Raw genomic sequence first — 16,784 nt, forward strand, 5'->3', positions numbered from 1 at the left:
CAAAGCCTTCGAGTAATCTAAAAGTATAGCGTCAACCTGCTTTCTATTGTTCAAGGAAGCTGAAGAATGCTTCGACATGTCGCGTTTCTCAGTTGAACTCGACGTCATATACTTTTAGGTGGGTGAATGACGTGGTGATGTGCGAAACGTTCTCAACAAAGCGCCTGTAAGTGGCACTCATTCCAAGAAATAAATGCACTGCCTTTTTTTCTACGAGCTACCGGAACTTTCCGATGGCAGCAGTCTTCGGTCGGGAGGAATTCATGACTTGCTGGTGACGTGACCTAAGAACGGGAACTCTTCCTAGGCAAAGCAGCAATTTTCCTGTGTTATGGTGAGTCTGAATGGCTTGGTCGTGTCTAGTAGTGTTCCGACGTGCCTCAGATGTGCTTCGAAACTGGCGGAGATAGCGACGCCAGATTCGCGCTAAGCTACTACTTCAAATATAGCGACGACGTCATCCCACAATACAAGGCCGGTCTGTCACATCAAACCAGCCAACACTGTGCCCATAACGCTCTAGGACGCTATAGAACGGTGCAGGTACTGAGCGAAGCCCGAACGGTATGACCTTGAACTCGAAGGGACCGTCCGGCGAAATAAAGGCCGTCTTCTGAAGATACGTCGCGTCGACTTCATTTGCCCGTAATCTAAAGAAATTAATTTATGGAGTTATACGTGCCAAAACCCCTATCAGATTGTGAGGCACGCCGTAAGGGGGGATTCCAGAAATTTGGACCACCTGGGGTTCTTTAACGTGCACCGAAATCTAAGTACACGGATGTTTTCGCATTTCGCCCACATCGAAAATTCGGCCGCCGTTGCCGGGATACGCAAGTAACCCATCCTGAGATCCTTTGACAAAAAAGAAAAACTTTGTATTATAGAGTTGGTTTAAGACATCGACTATCCGTGTGTTGGGATTTGGTTTTCCTAGGACTACGTGAGGTGGTTTGCCCAAGAGTACATTTAGAGTTGCACGGTTCAAATTATTCTATGCACCACTGAGGCGATTCCACAATTGAAAAAGAGAAAACGAAGCTGGTTCTTAACGAAACATGAAAAGATACCTAGAACAAGCCGTCACACATACAGATCAACTAAACAAGATGAGAAGATTAATACAAACGTTCATGCAGCTCTGTATGTTCTTATACAAATAAACTACGTACAATAAAAGCTAGGTTCGTGACCGTTTACAATAACTTGACATACGGCACTGCAGCTGCGGGGCGTCGGTCATGTGAAGAAGAGTCGCTGCTTTCCTCTTGAGGATTATCGGCAACTCGGCCAAGGTGTCGCATGACGGGCGGGTGAAGTTCTTGCCTTGAGTCGCACGTTTCTAGGACCAGCTAAGACCACAGGCTGGAGGTAGGGTGGAGGCCGGATCGTAGACGGTTCTTCTAGTCCCGCTGAAATCTTGAAGCACGGATCCGCGGCTCGACAGCTTCGCTTCTGCACTCGTTACTCCTGAAATGAAGCTCGGCCCCGCAACCCGAAAGCCTCACTTTTTCTACTCAGAACAGCAGCAGTCTTTCGAAAACCTTGCTTTCTTCGTTCTTCTTCTGCTCACTCTTCAAGAACCCATGTGATTTCGTGAATGGATGAGGTACCGCGCCCTGCGAGCTCTTTCTCTTTTCTTATAGTCATTGGCCGGCTGCCGCATCGCCCACACGCGCACATTAGCCTTTATACATGACACCGGAAAAAAGACATACGCCCTCCTCCATAATTTTCTCCGTGATGTATGACGCACAACAGCATAGTTTCACCCTTTTTCTTCGTCAAAACTACAGGAGATGCCCACAAGCTTTTCGACGGCTGGATGATTTTATCACGCAGCATTTCGTCAACTTGTTGCTTTATTGCTGCACGCTCTCGTGTCGAAAATCAGTACAGGCTCTGACGGAGTTGTCGAGAGCATTCTTGGACTATTATGCAATGCTTAGCGACTGGTCTTAATGAATCCTCGAAGACAACAAAAAATAGTTCTTGTATTCCTAGAGAAGACTTTTGACGCATGCTTTAATATGCCTCGGAAGGCTTGGATTATTATCAATGGCTGATTCAGGAACACAGGCGACCATTGCAAGTTGGTAGAATACAAGAGAACAAGAGTATCACTGCCTGCTGTAACTTCTTTCATATGTGCAATAGTCATGCACTTGTTCAAGTGTTTAGAGGCTGAAGTTTGTCACCATTACCAGCACCATTCTTCCATGCAATTGCATGATTTCCCTTGGAACGACAATTTCACGGACGAGCACATGTTACTGGTCACTCTCGTCGTTGTCTTCCATGTCTCCCATGTCTTCTGCTCCGACGGAAATCAGTCAATAAAATGAATGAAATCTTTATCGGACACTGTGTGTACAATGTCAGGAGCACCAAGTACACGTACCTCGTGGACGACTGTCAAGCCTACATTACTTATGGTGACTATAGCATCTGCAATCCGTGCGCGGACACCTTCCGCCATATCAAGCTGCGAACGACCTTCGTATAGGCCCTAAACAGAAAGAATGTCCTTGATATGGACATGAACGAAGACTTATCACTGTCCTCTTATTTTAGAGTGCTGAGGATCGAACAACTGGCAGGCTGATTTACAGCGCGGGTCTTGAACAGTGTCCTTGTGACACAGAACTTTTTTTGTATGCGTCGTGCAGCACCGAGGGCCAGAATAGACTTTATGTGTAGATGCCTCCTTTTTGCTTGGTGGTGAGGCGCACGCAGCCTGTCCAGCTGTCAACGAAGCCTTGAATATATTACAAGTGAGCGCATAAGAGTTATAATGGCCTCCCCCATGTTGGTGGAGAAATAGCCACGTTAGACCACAAGCTCTGGCGGCGTGCCCGGTCACGCTCTATCATCGATAACAGCTCGGCCTGATGGGAGGCGGTTCTCCGCAGCCCTTTTCTGGCTGACCAACTCTGGGCTGTCCAGCAGGCCCAAGATGCGGCCGAGAGGCTCGGCCTTCCGGTTCCCACGTGGGAGCGGCCCGCTTCGTGAAGACTCACGATCTGCAGGACTTCATTAAGTTTTACCATACCATACCATACCCCCATGTTTATCTTTCTGTCTTGTGAAACGTATCTATATGCGTCGTCCATGTGTTCATTATATTTTGGCCAATCGACTGCACTGAACACAGCGGAGAAGGATTCGTCAATTCCACTAAAATTTCAATAGGTCGGAAAGCGGTCGCTTTGGTGCGTTTCTATGTTCGTTAACCATTGAATTCTTCAAATTTACGGCGGCGAACCCTCCTTGCTCGGTACTTGCAGGCATGTGGGGCTGCCAACATTCACAAAGCACCAATCATTATTCGAGGCAACGGTTGCAAGTTTCCTGCTTTAAACTCCATCTGGATGCTTCACCACAGCTGGTAGGTACGCGTTGAAGTTTCCCGCATTTAACTAAAAAGCAGTAGTTTTTGTGAGCATGCCTTCAATCCCCTTACAGTCACAGTAACCAGCTGGATTTACGTAAGCACCGATAAGTGGGAATGACAGATTGTTCTTTACATGATGGCAGACGTACTGCTTGTCATCATGGGGCTCTAAAACATGTACGAAATATGTAAAATAAGTGCCGATGTTGACGATGACTGCTCTGCGCACAGCATGTGCACGAGACGAAGTATTCGTATTCGGACAGTCTCGTCAAAATCAATGTATTTGGTTCAAAAATGACCAGTATGGGGGAGAGATTTGTAAAAGCTAACTGACGGAACTCAGACTCATGGCACTTCAAGCATCTGACACTCCGCTGGAAGTTCGCGGTCTTTCTGACTTCAGTGCGAAAAGAGAGCAGCGCCCGAGTGATGCTGTTTACCGCAGGCTTGGCAAAACTGAATTAAGAATATCGAGTACCGGCGGAGCATTTCTTGCTGACAGAATCTGTAGCCTATTCAATAACATGCCAATGCTATCTATAAAAGACCGAAACATCACCACAAGTTTCAGGTATTCTTCAGGCAATTTCTCGGCACCCAGAGCTGTATTCGACTCTGCCGGAGTGGGCTATGTTCATTCAAGTCACTGTGGCTTTGACTGCAGCTTTGGAAGTGTAGGTCATGCATCAGCATTTATGCACTCCAGCCACGTTCTTATCCTCAGAGATTGACTCAATGGCACGTAGCCTAAGGGGCAGAGGAGGAGGTTTCGTGAGATGTGACGTACGATTCACAGAGGCATCGGTATTCAAGGCCGAGGGTGTACGGAGCGTCTCTTTCTAACGGCGGCAACAGCTTCTCTGTAAGACGGTCTGTCGCCATCTGCTTCAAGGCCGCTTTTGCCTTCTTTATTTTGGGACTGACCTCCGAGGATGCGTCTTCGGACCCAAGGAAATTGACGCATTTGATGACGGTGGCTTCACTTAAAAGTGCAAAGTGAGGCTCGGCGCAGCGTGAGCAAACTGTCCTGTTCTCGCACACAGCGCTGACGTGTCCTAGCTTTATCCAATAGGGTCAACGTATTAGCCTTGGCATAAATGGTTCACTGTGGAAAGCGGCCAATCGTCACGTAGCAGAAGAAAGCGTACACTCGCCAATTCAAGTCAAGCATATAGTGACGTTTCAGTGGCCGTAAAGGGCATTTGTTTTGCGAACAGGGAAACCGGACGGGCATCGAAATGTTAATATTAGTTATATTTCAAGTGGCATTTGTACGCTTAGTTGTACTTCGACATTCCGTTGCCAGACGATTTTTCGACATGCACTTGACTACCCCCCTTGACGTTTGAGGGAAGAGATTCGCCGTTCAATGTTATCTATAGACAGCGGATGACAGAGCGCAGATAACGAGTGGACCAGTAGAGTTAGAGAATGGGTGCCAAGGGAAGGGAATTGCAGTCGAGGACGGCAGAAAATTAGGTGAGGTGATAAAATGAGGAAATTTGCAGGCACAAGTTTTCTCGCGCAAGACAGGCGTAAATGGGGAGCGCTGGGAGAGACCATCGTTCACCACTGGACATATAAATAGGCTGATCATTACCATGGCAGCAGGACGTGCCAAGGAGAGATAGCTGGGTTATATCGACTGGAAATCCATTGAAATGTCATGTGGCGGCAGTTCTGTTCCGCTGGAGTTTGTAGCTCGGTAGGGTAAAAAAAAATTTCGTAGGAACATTCATTTATTACAATTTTAAGCAGTGTGAATCAGGCTTACCGTGTAAGAGGAAAACGAATATGTGCGATATACTACTAATAAAGTATATATTATTATAAGTTGCAAAATTACTAGTATTTTGCTGATACAGCTTTATATTTTTTTCTTGCAAACAGCAGTTATTGCGGAGGAGTGTATCAATGGTGCACAAATTCTACAATATCCAGAAAACATGTCAAGCGCACAGGATGCTTCCGAATTCATAGGTAATAAAAACGAGCCATCGATGCTTACGCCTTGCTTCAGTGTAGCATCATCAAAAAGTAAAACGCCATTGTACTAAAGCTAGAAAACGAATTTACGTACCTCTTTATCATAGTTTTGGAACCAAGCCTAGAAATAGGACAAAAAACTTTGTTTCATGTTATTGTGCATAACGTCAACAGGAAAATAAGACAATGTCTGTGTCACATCATAGTAGTATTGGCAATAGCCAAACCCCTGTCTGTTTCTGATGCATTGTTCATTGGGATATGTGCTTTTAATGTGAATCTTTCTTGCCCAACCCTCCTGAGTTTGGCGAGGAAGCAATTGGCTATAGCCGGGTTCTGTTTCTTGGCGGCTATGTTTTTAACAGCTAAAGGCATGTACAGGTTTCCCTGCTAACATTATTTTTATTTTTATTTATTTACTTACATATATTGCCGCCAAATTGAGCTATCGTAGGAGTGAGTTTGTACATTGCATGTAACAACAAAATATTTTACAGCGAAGCTCTATACCTCTACCGTCCAAGGAAATTTTCGCGCCGTTGTAAGCAAACAACTCCTCATACGTGGGCCTACCCCGGAGATGGCGCGATGCAGGGCCGACCCGTGGCGCAGGTGAAGCAGGCGTTAAGCACTCCCCATACGTGGGCCGATCCCGAAGATAGTGCAATACCGGCCCGACCCGTGGCGCATGTGAAGCACGTGTTAAGCACTTCCCATACGTGGGACGTTCCTGAAGATAGTGCAATGCCGGGTGAACTCGCGGCGGAGGCGAAGCAGGCGTTAAGCCTTCCCACACGTGGGCCGATCCCGAAGATAGTGCAATGCCGGGCCGACCCATGGCGAAGGTGAAGCAAGCGTTAAGCATTTGTGAGCTGATCCCGATGATAGTGCAATACTGGCCCGACCCATGGCGGAGGTAAAGCAGGCGTTAAGCAATTACGTGGGCCGATCAGGAAGATAGTGCAATGCTGAGCCGACGTGTGGTAGAGGTGAAGTAAGCGTTAGGCACTCCCCATACGTGAGCCGCTCCCGAAGACAGTGCAATACCAGCCCGACCCGCGGCGGAGGTGAAGCAGGCGTTAAGCACTCCTCATACGTGGGCCGATCACGAAGACAGTGCAATGCTGGGCCTACCCACCGCGGAGGTGCAGTTCGCCATTAAGGGGCTTACATGCACAGCTTCGCTGGTCATCTCTCTTCACAGAGTGGAAGGGCACGGAGTTTTTTCTGCAGAAATCAACTTCAACACCGTCGCAATCATGATAACTTCAAAATAAAAGGTACAATGAGTAATAATAAACACTGCACGAATCAAGTTAACTAATAGCAAAATTACTCTCAAGGCAGTGACCTAGCTTCACCTGGTAGTGAGTTCCATTTTTCGATTGTACGAGGAAAGAAGCTATACTTAAATAAGTTAGTATGCGGAGGAAATGGTGCAAGGTAAGTTTGTGGCTATTCCTAGTCGGCTTGAATTGATCAGGAGACAGACAGCTGTTCTTTAATGAGTAATGTGGGGTGTTAATGAAATTATGCAACAATTTAAGGCTTTCACGAGCACGCCGCTCGGACAGAGGTTGTAGACCTAGTGCAACAAAGGAAGATGAGGGTAAGAAGGTTCAGTCATAACGACGGCATACGAAACGGATTGCTTTCTTTTGAACTGATTCGAGGGTGTTAAAGTGAGACACTTTATAAGGGTTCAAGATGGGGGCAACCGTATTCGAGAATGGGTCGGATGAGCGATTTCTGTGATAGCAATTTTGTTTCCCGCGGAGTTTTTCGCAATGTATGGTTTAGATAGCCTATTTGTTTTACAGCTTTATTGTATGTGTATTCAAAATGCCTTGATGACTCGTTAGGCGTGAAGATGAGGCCAAGGTACTTGTATTCAGACACCCGTTCAAGGGGAGAGCCATTAAACGAATAGTTGAACAAAGAAACAGAAGTGCGCTTACTAAAGGAAAGTGACTGCTTTTACAAAGTTTATATTCATTTGCCATTTGTCACACCACCTGCAAGATTGTGTAAAGAATCCTTAAGTGAAGGGTGGTTAACATTCATGTTAATTACGTTATACAGCTTACAATCGTCAGGATTTAGTACAAACGAATTTGAGGAATTAAACGAAACATACTGGGAACGGATATGTAAAAATGCTAGCGACCCAGTTAACTAAGGAAGAGTTACTAAGTATAGTGCGAAGCTTATGGAGAAGTTTCCATGTGTAACAGTGTCGAATGCCTTGGAAAAAATTGATGAAAATGGCATCTATCTGATTTCCAGCGTCGAGAGCGTGTGAAATGTCTTGCGAGAATTCTACGAGCTGAGTTCTTGTACTAAACCCGCGACGAAAACCATGCTGGGCACCACTCAAAATATTATTTTCAAGAAACTCCATATTATGCTTAAATATTACATGCTAAAGAAGTTTAGATGACTGAGACGTTAATGAAATTGGGCGGTAGGTTAATGGTGACTTGTTGCCAGATTTATACAAGGGAAGAATTTTTGCCAATTTCCAAACTAAAGGAACTGTCGAAGTAGATAAAGGCTTGAAAAATTACAGCCAAATACCGACTACCCCAAGCACATTAGTTAACAAGAATATCGTTGTCAATGCCATCAGGGCAGGAGGACTTTTTTTCATTTCTAAGCAAAAAATTAGATTCAAAACACCTTCGACAGACACGGTAATATCGCGAATTGAATAATGTGAGTCATGAATGAAGGTGGGTAAGTCGAAGTTATCAATTGTGAGTACCGATTGAATATATTCGTTGAATGCGGTGGCGATAATTAATGGATCATTGGAAGGGACATTATTTATAACTGTATTTGTGGAGGCTGAATTAGGTGAAATTGGAGCCCAAAATTTCCTAGGGTTACTTTTCATTGGACGTTGTTATGTAACCCTGAAATATAAGTCCTCTGATTAATTAATTTTGAGGCGAAGTTCCGCCTTGGCTACGTTAAATTCGGCTGTTTTAATAGGGCCACCGTTTCGTTTTAAACGCCTTAGCCTAGTAGCGCGACGCGACAGGTGACGTATCTCATGCGAAATCAAGGGAAAATAAGGATTTTTCTTTTTTGTTTTCAAAGAGACGAAGCGTTGGATGCAGCTTGCCACAATCTTTTCAAACAAAGCAACCAAGAAGTCCACATCATTGGATTCGCTGAGACGTTCGACATATTCAAAAGAATCACATAGATCAATAATAGATGCATCGTCGGCGTGTGAAAAATCAGGGAAAGTAGAATAAACAAAAAGGTTGTCACAAACCGGGACGGAAATGGATACGAGAACGGCCTCGTGGTCTGAAACACTATCTGTACCTGCAGATTCGAAACCATTGTCTAATAGGCGGGGACTAGCAAAAACAGTCTAACTGGAGTGCCTCTTGTGTTCGATTCAACAATTTCTTTTAAGCCAAATATAATGAAAAATCTAACAGTGCTTTGCGAATCCCCACATCATAGCCGGTGAGCGATAAGGATGCCAAAAAATAAGGGGGACGTTAAAATCACCAAGACAGATCACTCTTGATTAAGACAAGACATGCTAGAGCATGAATGTCGTAAAAGCGAGCTGCTGAGCAATGTTCGATGATGGCCGTCGTTAGATAAAGCCAAATATTATAAAAATGCTTCCGAAAATGACCTTACACCATACTGATTTCGTACGGTGTAAGGTCTTCAAATTTTCAATGGCTGGGGGCCATTGAAAATTTAAGGTCAGGCAACAAATAAAAAAAATGCAACGCCACCTCCTTTTCCATGATGTCTAATAGTTCTAAGAAGTGCAAAACCTGGTGGTGTTAATTCCCAGTCGTGTGTGTTATGATGTATCTTTGTTTCTGTTATACCAGCAATATGTGGCGAATGGGCGGATATCAGTGAAAGAAAATTTGGAAACTTGCTAATTATGCTTCTGGCATTTACATTTAAGACGCGTAGGGGTTCTTGTGGTTGGTTACTGAGGCGTCAGTGGGTAATAATGGAGACGTTGGAAACAACTTTTGTTGGGCGAAAAAGAACCTTAGTGAGGAGTTTAGTATATTAATTTTATCAATAAATGAGTGGTCAAAGTTTAAGTGAACGATGGAGCCATTATCCTGAAAAGGCTTAGATGCTTTCCATATCTTTTTTCGGATTGATCGTGCGGGTATTGAAAAATCCTCGGAATACGAAAGTCAGAACCTTTAAGTTTGCAAAAGTTTTTAAGGACGTTTATCGTTTCGCAATAGTCGAGCAGTTTCATGATAATTGGGCGTGGGCGATCGGCATGGCATCGACCAATCCTGTGGCACCTTTTAATACATTGGCAATTAATTTGAAGTTTTTCTTTGAACCACGCGGAAGTTTTAGACAGCTGAAGATCACCGGTTTCGTCAGATGTCGGAGTGAAGACGTGCAGCAGCAAGTTGTTAGGGCGAGATCGATTGTCTATATCACCATTACACAAAGCAAGTTGGTTGATTTCCATTTGAAGCTGCTGAAGTTCGCTGTTCATGTTACCAATGCTTGCGGTAGGAGGAAGTGTATCTCAGGGTGATTGCAATGCGGAGACACGTGCCTCTAAGCCATCAAACCTTGAATTAACAACCTGATGGAACTGCCTGATGTCTCTTATTTCTTGTGACATACGTTTCTGATCCTAAATTAATTCGGCAAGCATTTGAGTCACTGAACACAAATCAGCATCCTTGCCATTCGTGGTACCCGTTTCATCGCCAGTGGACGTGCTTCGCAAAGGAGTATGAGCCACCGGGCAATCTTTGCCTTTGTTAGGCTTTAGGGGCCCCGGATTCAGTTCCACGTCACCCCTCAAGACGAGACTGCTCACGCAGTAAATAAGGTCAGAGCACAGGGACACAAAACTATGAGCACATATGTAATTGTGTGGGAGAGAAGACAGCAGCAGAAAGCGATCATCCGAAGGAATGCACTTGGAACGTTAGAGGTAACCTACCTGCGTAAAGAGCAGAAAGCGGTTCAGCATCCCGCTAGCGCTGCTGCAAACTCACACACTGAAGAAGGCTGCTGTCGACGACATTTTTTATATGTCCTTCTGGGGAAGTTACCATGCCAGACTTGCCGACGATTGGAGGAGCCAGGATGACTTCACCGAGGGTGATGGCATGCACACTATCAGCTGTCGAGGCGATGAACAGGCCAGGCTATCTTCAGCGAGGCAGAGAGGGCCGTCCATGTCCCCATTAGCCGAGTCATGCACGTGTTGAAATGTAGTCGAAGAAGGGTTGCCGGTGCCACTGGTATCGAGGCGAAGAAATCCGGTGAGGCCAGGGACAGGATCGGCAAAGTAAGCCAAAAAGTGCGTAAAAAGCAGAAACCGGCTCAGCATCCCACTAACGCTGCTGCGAACTCTCCTAATATCATTATCCAAGGTCTGAAAATATGCCGCAGTTTTCCGGGACACAACCAAACACATGTCGTTTGGTAATGTATGGAGCAAGTCACAATATTTTACAGCGAAGCGATATCTGGCTAGCCGATTCCTCCGTCTGTCTGTCTCTCAGTCACCTGTACTCCGAAAACTCCTCCTGCGCAACCTAATGCCCATGCGCGAAAAAAGAAAAGATAGAGAGGCGCGCGATTAGCTAACATCACCTAGATAGTGGAAGGCCTACTTACTCCGATTCATGATGTCACGTTACCTGGCCCGAAATTTCCATCGACAAGGCCGGCGTGATGAAAGCGGTGACGTCAACATCCCTGTTGCATACTCAGGAGCATCTCCATTAGATTATATGGCAGTCGGGCCAGGTAACACGACGTCATGGATCGGAGTGAAAAGGCCTTGTGCTATCTAGGTGGTGTTGGTTCAGCGGCGCCGGTAGTGACGTCGTTGCTCTCCATCGCAGCCGCGCGTGCACGCAGCAGTTTCTCTCCGGCGCCAGAATGGGTAGGCCACGCATCATGCGTACTCCTTAGGAGCAGGCAGTGTTCTATCAGCAACACCACGAGCAGGACCAGGAACGAGCTCGTCTACGCCGTGCCGATCCTGCAGCTCAGGAACAAGAACAGGCTCGTGCAGCCGAGCGCAAGGAGCAACTGCGTACCGAGGATCCGGCAGCCTACTAAGCGGTCCTTTGATGAACCATGAAGATTAACTCAGGGATAAATACCGGGGCTGCACTTTTCAGGTTCGGTGGCTAAACCTGTGTACGGAGTGCTTGGACGGTGATTTTTTACAGCGAAGTTTTCTTTACCTTTTCCTTCAACATTCCCGATGCTGCTGCTGTTGTTGCTGCTGTTGCTGCTGTGGCTGGTGCTACGCGGCACAGCGCGTCAGCAGGTGGTTCAGAGCGTGGCAGAGAAGAGAAGAGACGCGAGGTACTCGTTTGGACCACACCGCGTCGAGTGTGCACAATGCCCTCCGGAGCTTCCGGGTCGTCCCCACATTAGCTTATTGACAGCTGTAATTATCCGTGATCCCTCTGCAAGCGTTTACATTTCTACCAACGTGCGATTCTAGATGGAAGATAGATAGAATGGAAGAGAGGAGGGGGAGAGGAGCCAGAGAATAGGTAGAGCCGACGTAGTCGCGAAACGATTGAATAAAAGCCTTGCCACTCTTGGCTCACAGTTTCCGTACAAATACAAGGGTGCGGGGATAGGGGAAAGGTTAGAGAAGACCTATAAAGCGAGATATAAGAAGGAAGAAGTAGCGTGTGCTTGCTGCGGTAAAGCTAGGGAAACGAAGGAGCATGTTTTATTAAAATGTGTGGACGTCTGCCCAGCGGTCAATTTAGGCACCACTGGCCTCCTTGAAGCTCTTGGGTTAAGCGAAAGCAGGGAAAAGCAAACATATCCGCAATAGGGATTAGCAAGAGACGATTGGAAGATTGATGAAAGAAAAGTAGGGAAACGCCAAAAACGGAGACGTAGGAAAGCAAAGTTCACAATAGGTGGTCAGAAAAGTTGGTTGCGAGAGTTCATCGTGTGCTTTTTCCTTTTCTGGTTTTTAACTTAGGTAGGACATTAGGCAGTATAATAGAAAGAGCTTGGTGGCGGAACCCACCACCCCGTTCCAAAGGGGATGCTCATAACAACCATCAATCAGTGCAGAAGCAGAGCCGCAATAATTAAAGCGCACCGCAGGGTCTAGGCGACACAACTGAAGCGGTCACACGTCAAATCAAGATTTCTATGCCCGCCGCGACAGCTTTGCAGCTATGGCATATTGCTCGAGGTCGCGGATTTCACCGAGACAGCCGCATTGCAACAGAGGCGAATTAAAAAAGCGCTCGCGCACTTTGATTTACGGACACGTTAAAGAACACCACGGTACCCAAATTAATCTGGAGTGCGCCACTGCGGCCTGCCTCATAATGCGATTGAGGTTTTCGCACGTATAGCCCGATAATCCAATACAAGTTTAATGCTCCTGCCACGATGCAATGTGCCATCTGAGGCAATGACAATGCTCAACCCTCTCAGTGGTTATGAAAGTGCACAACCCTCTCAGAGGTTATGAAATATGGCGCGCAACAACGCCTCAAGCAGATACCTCTCCCTTTATGTTTTGTGTACTACGCAGACAAACAGCAGTGGTGCGCCCAAGGTAACGTTTAACATCTACTCACCGCCCTTGTGTTGGAGAAAACGTTGAAGAAATTAAACATTCGCCGTCAACATCACCGCTAATTATCGTCAATCAAAACAAACAGCACAGGAAGCTTCGCTTACATCGATTTCCAGAGTGCGTGGGGTCTGGATAATTCTGTAGTCTCGTCCTTCTAAATTGCTTGGAAATCAGCCAAGCACACTCAGACACATCATATGGGAGTGTATCAGCAACCTAGACGTACCACCCTCTTCTCTGTTCCATGAGCAGTGGGAGATACTGCTGGTTCAGTTCCATACTTCAAGATCAACTCCTGCTATTCGAGAGGGCCGGTCGAGCCAAGGCGGCACATGGTTACGTGAAATATGGATCCCTTCCACATACTAAACTGCTCAGTAAATATGGTTCCGAGTAGAGGAAGTTGACATAAAAATCTAACATTGAGCACCATCGTGCTAACCTACTTCACGATTTGAGGCAGGGAGATCAGGCAGGAACCTACATTTGAGGCAGGGAAAAGTTATTTTTATAATAACAAACATGAGATGTACTGTGCCCATGTACCTAGAGTTGTTGCCTTGAGCCCCTAACCTGTGTACCTAAACAGCAAATGAGTTTTTTGTGTTTATATCATACTTATAGCTAATAATGTCTGACTTGGAAGGTGATTGAGTCTCTGCTCTAATGATGAGCTAAATTCTCAACTCGCCGTGTTGGAACTCTGTAGTCCTTCACCATCATTACAACGACACAACTGGTGGAGTGTCTTTTTCGTTGTGTACCGGAAACAGACAACCAGTGAGCCAAACCCAGCCGTGACGACGTCAACGTCACTACGGACCAGGAGACTATCACTAGACTCATGATTGAAGCCGGAGTGATGACCTCCACCCGAGGCGACAGAGGAAGACTATACCTAATCTGAATGTATGATTGCTCGAAAAAAGTAAGAGGGCACACGCGCTATTTTGCCAATTTCTGTTTAACATTGACTTACTATCAAAATACCCTGCAAACTTCCTAAACAGCCACCTCGCTTAGTCATGCCAAAGTCAACAGACACAAACACAGCTAGAGTGTAGCTTTCCATGATCGTGCTGCATGAACCTAGGGAGCCACTGTCTTTCAGCGGAGCTTCGTCGGATTTCCATGAACCCTGGACTGGAGACATATAAAGGGGCTTCTACTTTGAACAATTGGAACTCGAAAGAAAAGTCGTGTCACGTCTATTTCACCTTGCGAGACACCACCAGGACTTGGTTAGAAAATCGGAAGTCAAACTGAAGAACCCGGGACACGTTGTGCATCAGTTCACTACACACCTTCACGACCATCGTACGAAATAAATGGTCGAAGTCATGCTAGAAAGCTGAGTGCCGCTACCGAATGAGAACATCGCTGTCTTTATGGAAGAGATGACCAGCCTCTTGCACCATGCAGACCCTGCCCTCTAGGAAGGCAAGTCGTGGTCGCAAAAAAGAAGCTAATGTTTATTTTTTTGAAATCGGGATTGTAACGAGGCCGCTACACTAATACGCGACCCGTCCAAGAATGTGGTAGACTCTTTATCAGAAAGCGCCACTATCCAGGAGGAACTGTAATTTTAAACCTGATAATATAACCGCAGCATTAAGATACTAAACTGCTCCGGTATTGAAGCATAGCTCCCCAGATCTACAGGAGGCTATCACAGTAGTTGCGAATGAAGAACTGCGGAATGCATTCGAGGAATTCAAGCCGCAGGTGACTTCTGATGCTGACATCATCAAAAAAGGCCAGCGGTCACTAGACATTTTCGGACTGCAGTCCGAAACACCATTGTGGAGTAGGAACGATGACATACGTTGCCCTCAACCGTCGTTATCTTCCCCCTCGGCACCCATTCCAGGGCTGCTTGAAGCCGCAATTCCATCGCTAGCTGCCACAGCCGCCAGCACACCCGCCCGTCACACCACGTGCCTTTGCAAGGAAGAAATACGTTTCGCGTGCCTGCAGTGCTGTCCCTGTGAAAAACCATGGTACGTCTAGGGCCGATACCCTTACCGCGACGTGTGTCTGGGAAGGCTCACCGTCAATGCACCACGCCCATAATAATGCGAACAACTCGAAACAATGCGGAGTACCTAGCAGTGGCTCAGTGAAGTCCGGCGAGTTGGTTTCCGAGTCGCTTGGCGCTCTTAACAGTCGTTATGAACTCAGCTGAGACTTCGACGACCCTTCCGTTCGCTGATGCCAGATGCCTGCTCCTCGGCCTAGCGCCAGCCATTTGCTATCCCAAACCATGGTCGGTCTGTGTGACGATGCTCACAGAACTAAAGGCCGCCACGCATGCAGTATGACTACTATTTGTGCAAATGCTGAAGATCGCCGAACGACAACTTTGTCTGTATTGTCGTGACGACGTAGTCCGGACACTCCGGCATCCTCGGAATAAAAGGAATTGCTGCTCAACAAAGACCTCACAACGCAAAGAATCCACATCTTCGACTAATACCAAGCCGGGGGTTCATATCTCATCTGCGGCCAGTTGCTTTTTTCTCCACTGTCATTTCCCTTTGTTCATTTGCATATTTTAATAAGAACAACTCTGTTATTCTATGCTAATCCTTGGTATCATCTCCTGATGGCTTCATATGATTGTGACTAACAATGACCAAACCCCTCGGTTTTCCTTCTTCTCGTTCATTATAGCGAGGATCTCGACAGGGATAGATTCCATGTTTTTAGGCAGCGCACGAGGCTTTATTGGCGAGTCACGTTTTGAAAAGTTCAAGTACCACGTGACGGCTGCCGAACAAAAGGTCTTGCGCATCCGCCGCCACAGCAGTGAGTTGTGGCGTCTGGCTAACACTCTCAGGCCTAGATGGTCCACATATATGACAACAAAGAAAGTAGATGTGAAAACAGTGCCGTGGTAGCTCAAGGGTTAAGAGTGTCGAACGCGCAATGCGATGACGTGGTTTGGTACCCCACCCACGACCAGCTGCTTTAGCGTCCCCTTTCAATTGCATTAATTTATTACTTTTGAACAAGAACACATAATTTACCCTATGTGTTTCTTGTCATTTCTGATGGATCTCTATATAAATATGGTGAAAATGAAAACGACGTCCCATGGAACCCGTCTTTCGTATCCAAATGTTTCGGAGTGTGGGACATTTCATAATTGCTCTACAAGAAAGCGTGCTACGCTTACAGCAGTGAACGTTCTCTTTAAGAAAATATTAAGTGAAACACATGAAGAACAAATGATTTCAGGAGTGGTGTAGTGGGAAAGCCGCAGGCATTAGTTTTCCCGCATTTAGAAATGTACTTCTCTTACCAGTCCTTAGGTAATAGCGTAGTTAAAAATGTACTTACAGATGTGGAACCGTGTGCGGAACTTGTCTGAAAGCATGAAAAGAAAGAAATCCGGTCACGAAGGCATGTATATGTCCTTTGACAGAGTACGCATACGTGAACATTAAGCTTAGTCACAGAAGAATGCAAGCATCGGTTTAGAATGTACAAGACGCTTCGGTGTACGCTGGCTTCCATCGCAAGAAAAAAAAGAAACTTGCGCATACGTGGTTACTTATATTGCTAGTCAATATTAAGCACAGAATGTAATAATCTGCTGAGGAATGGAAATCCAGCGTTACGAAAATGTCCGAAGCTGTAGGGTAAAATTGTTTACAGCAGTGTAATAAACGCTATAGCGTTATGAATTATAATTATTGTCTCGATCAGGGCACTCTAGGTACAGACATAAAGTTCGGATATTTTAACGCGACAGCGTTAAGGAATCAGTCGTCACTTACAGCGCATACA

The 16,784-nt window shown here is 46.0% G+C and overlaps 1 protein-coding gene across 1 annotated transcript in view; it reads right to left on the reverse strand.

The window, feature by feature from the left end:
* Positions 1–16,784, reverse strand: part of LOC142564949 (uncharacterized) — a 71,615-nt gene that overhangs the window by 29,144 nt on the left and 25,687 nt on the right. The window contains exons 2-3 of the mRNA XM_075676165.1: positions 16,335–16,361; positions 5,478–5,504 (exon numbers count right to left, since the gene is read on the reverse strand). Coding sequence (XP_075532280.1) covers positions 5,478–5,504; positions 16,335–16,361 — 54 coding nt within the window. The remainder of the gene's footprint in view (positions 1–5,477; positions 5,505–16,334; positions 16,362–16,784) is intronic.

Source organism: Dermacentor variabilis, chromosome 11 (assembly GCF_050947875.1).
Source record: "Dermacentor variabilis isolate Ectoservices chromosome 11, ASM5094787v1, whole genome shotgun sequence".
Lineage (NCBI taxonomy): Eukaryota > Metazoa > Arthropoda > Arachnida > Ixodida > Ixodidae > Dermacentor > Dermacentor variabilis.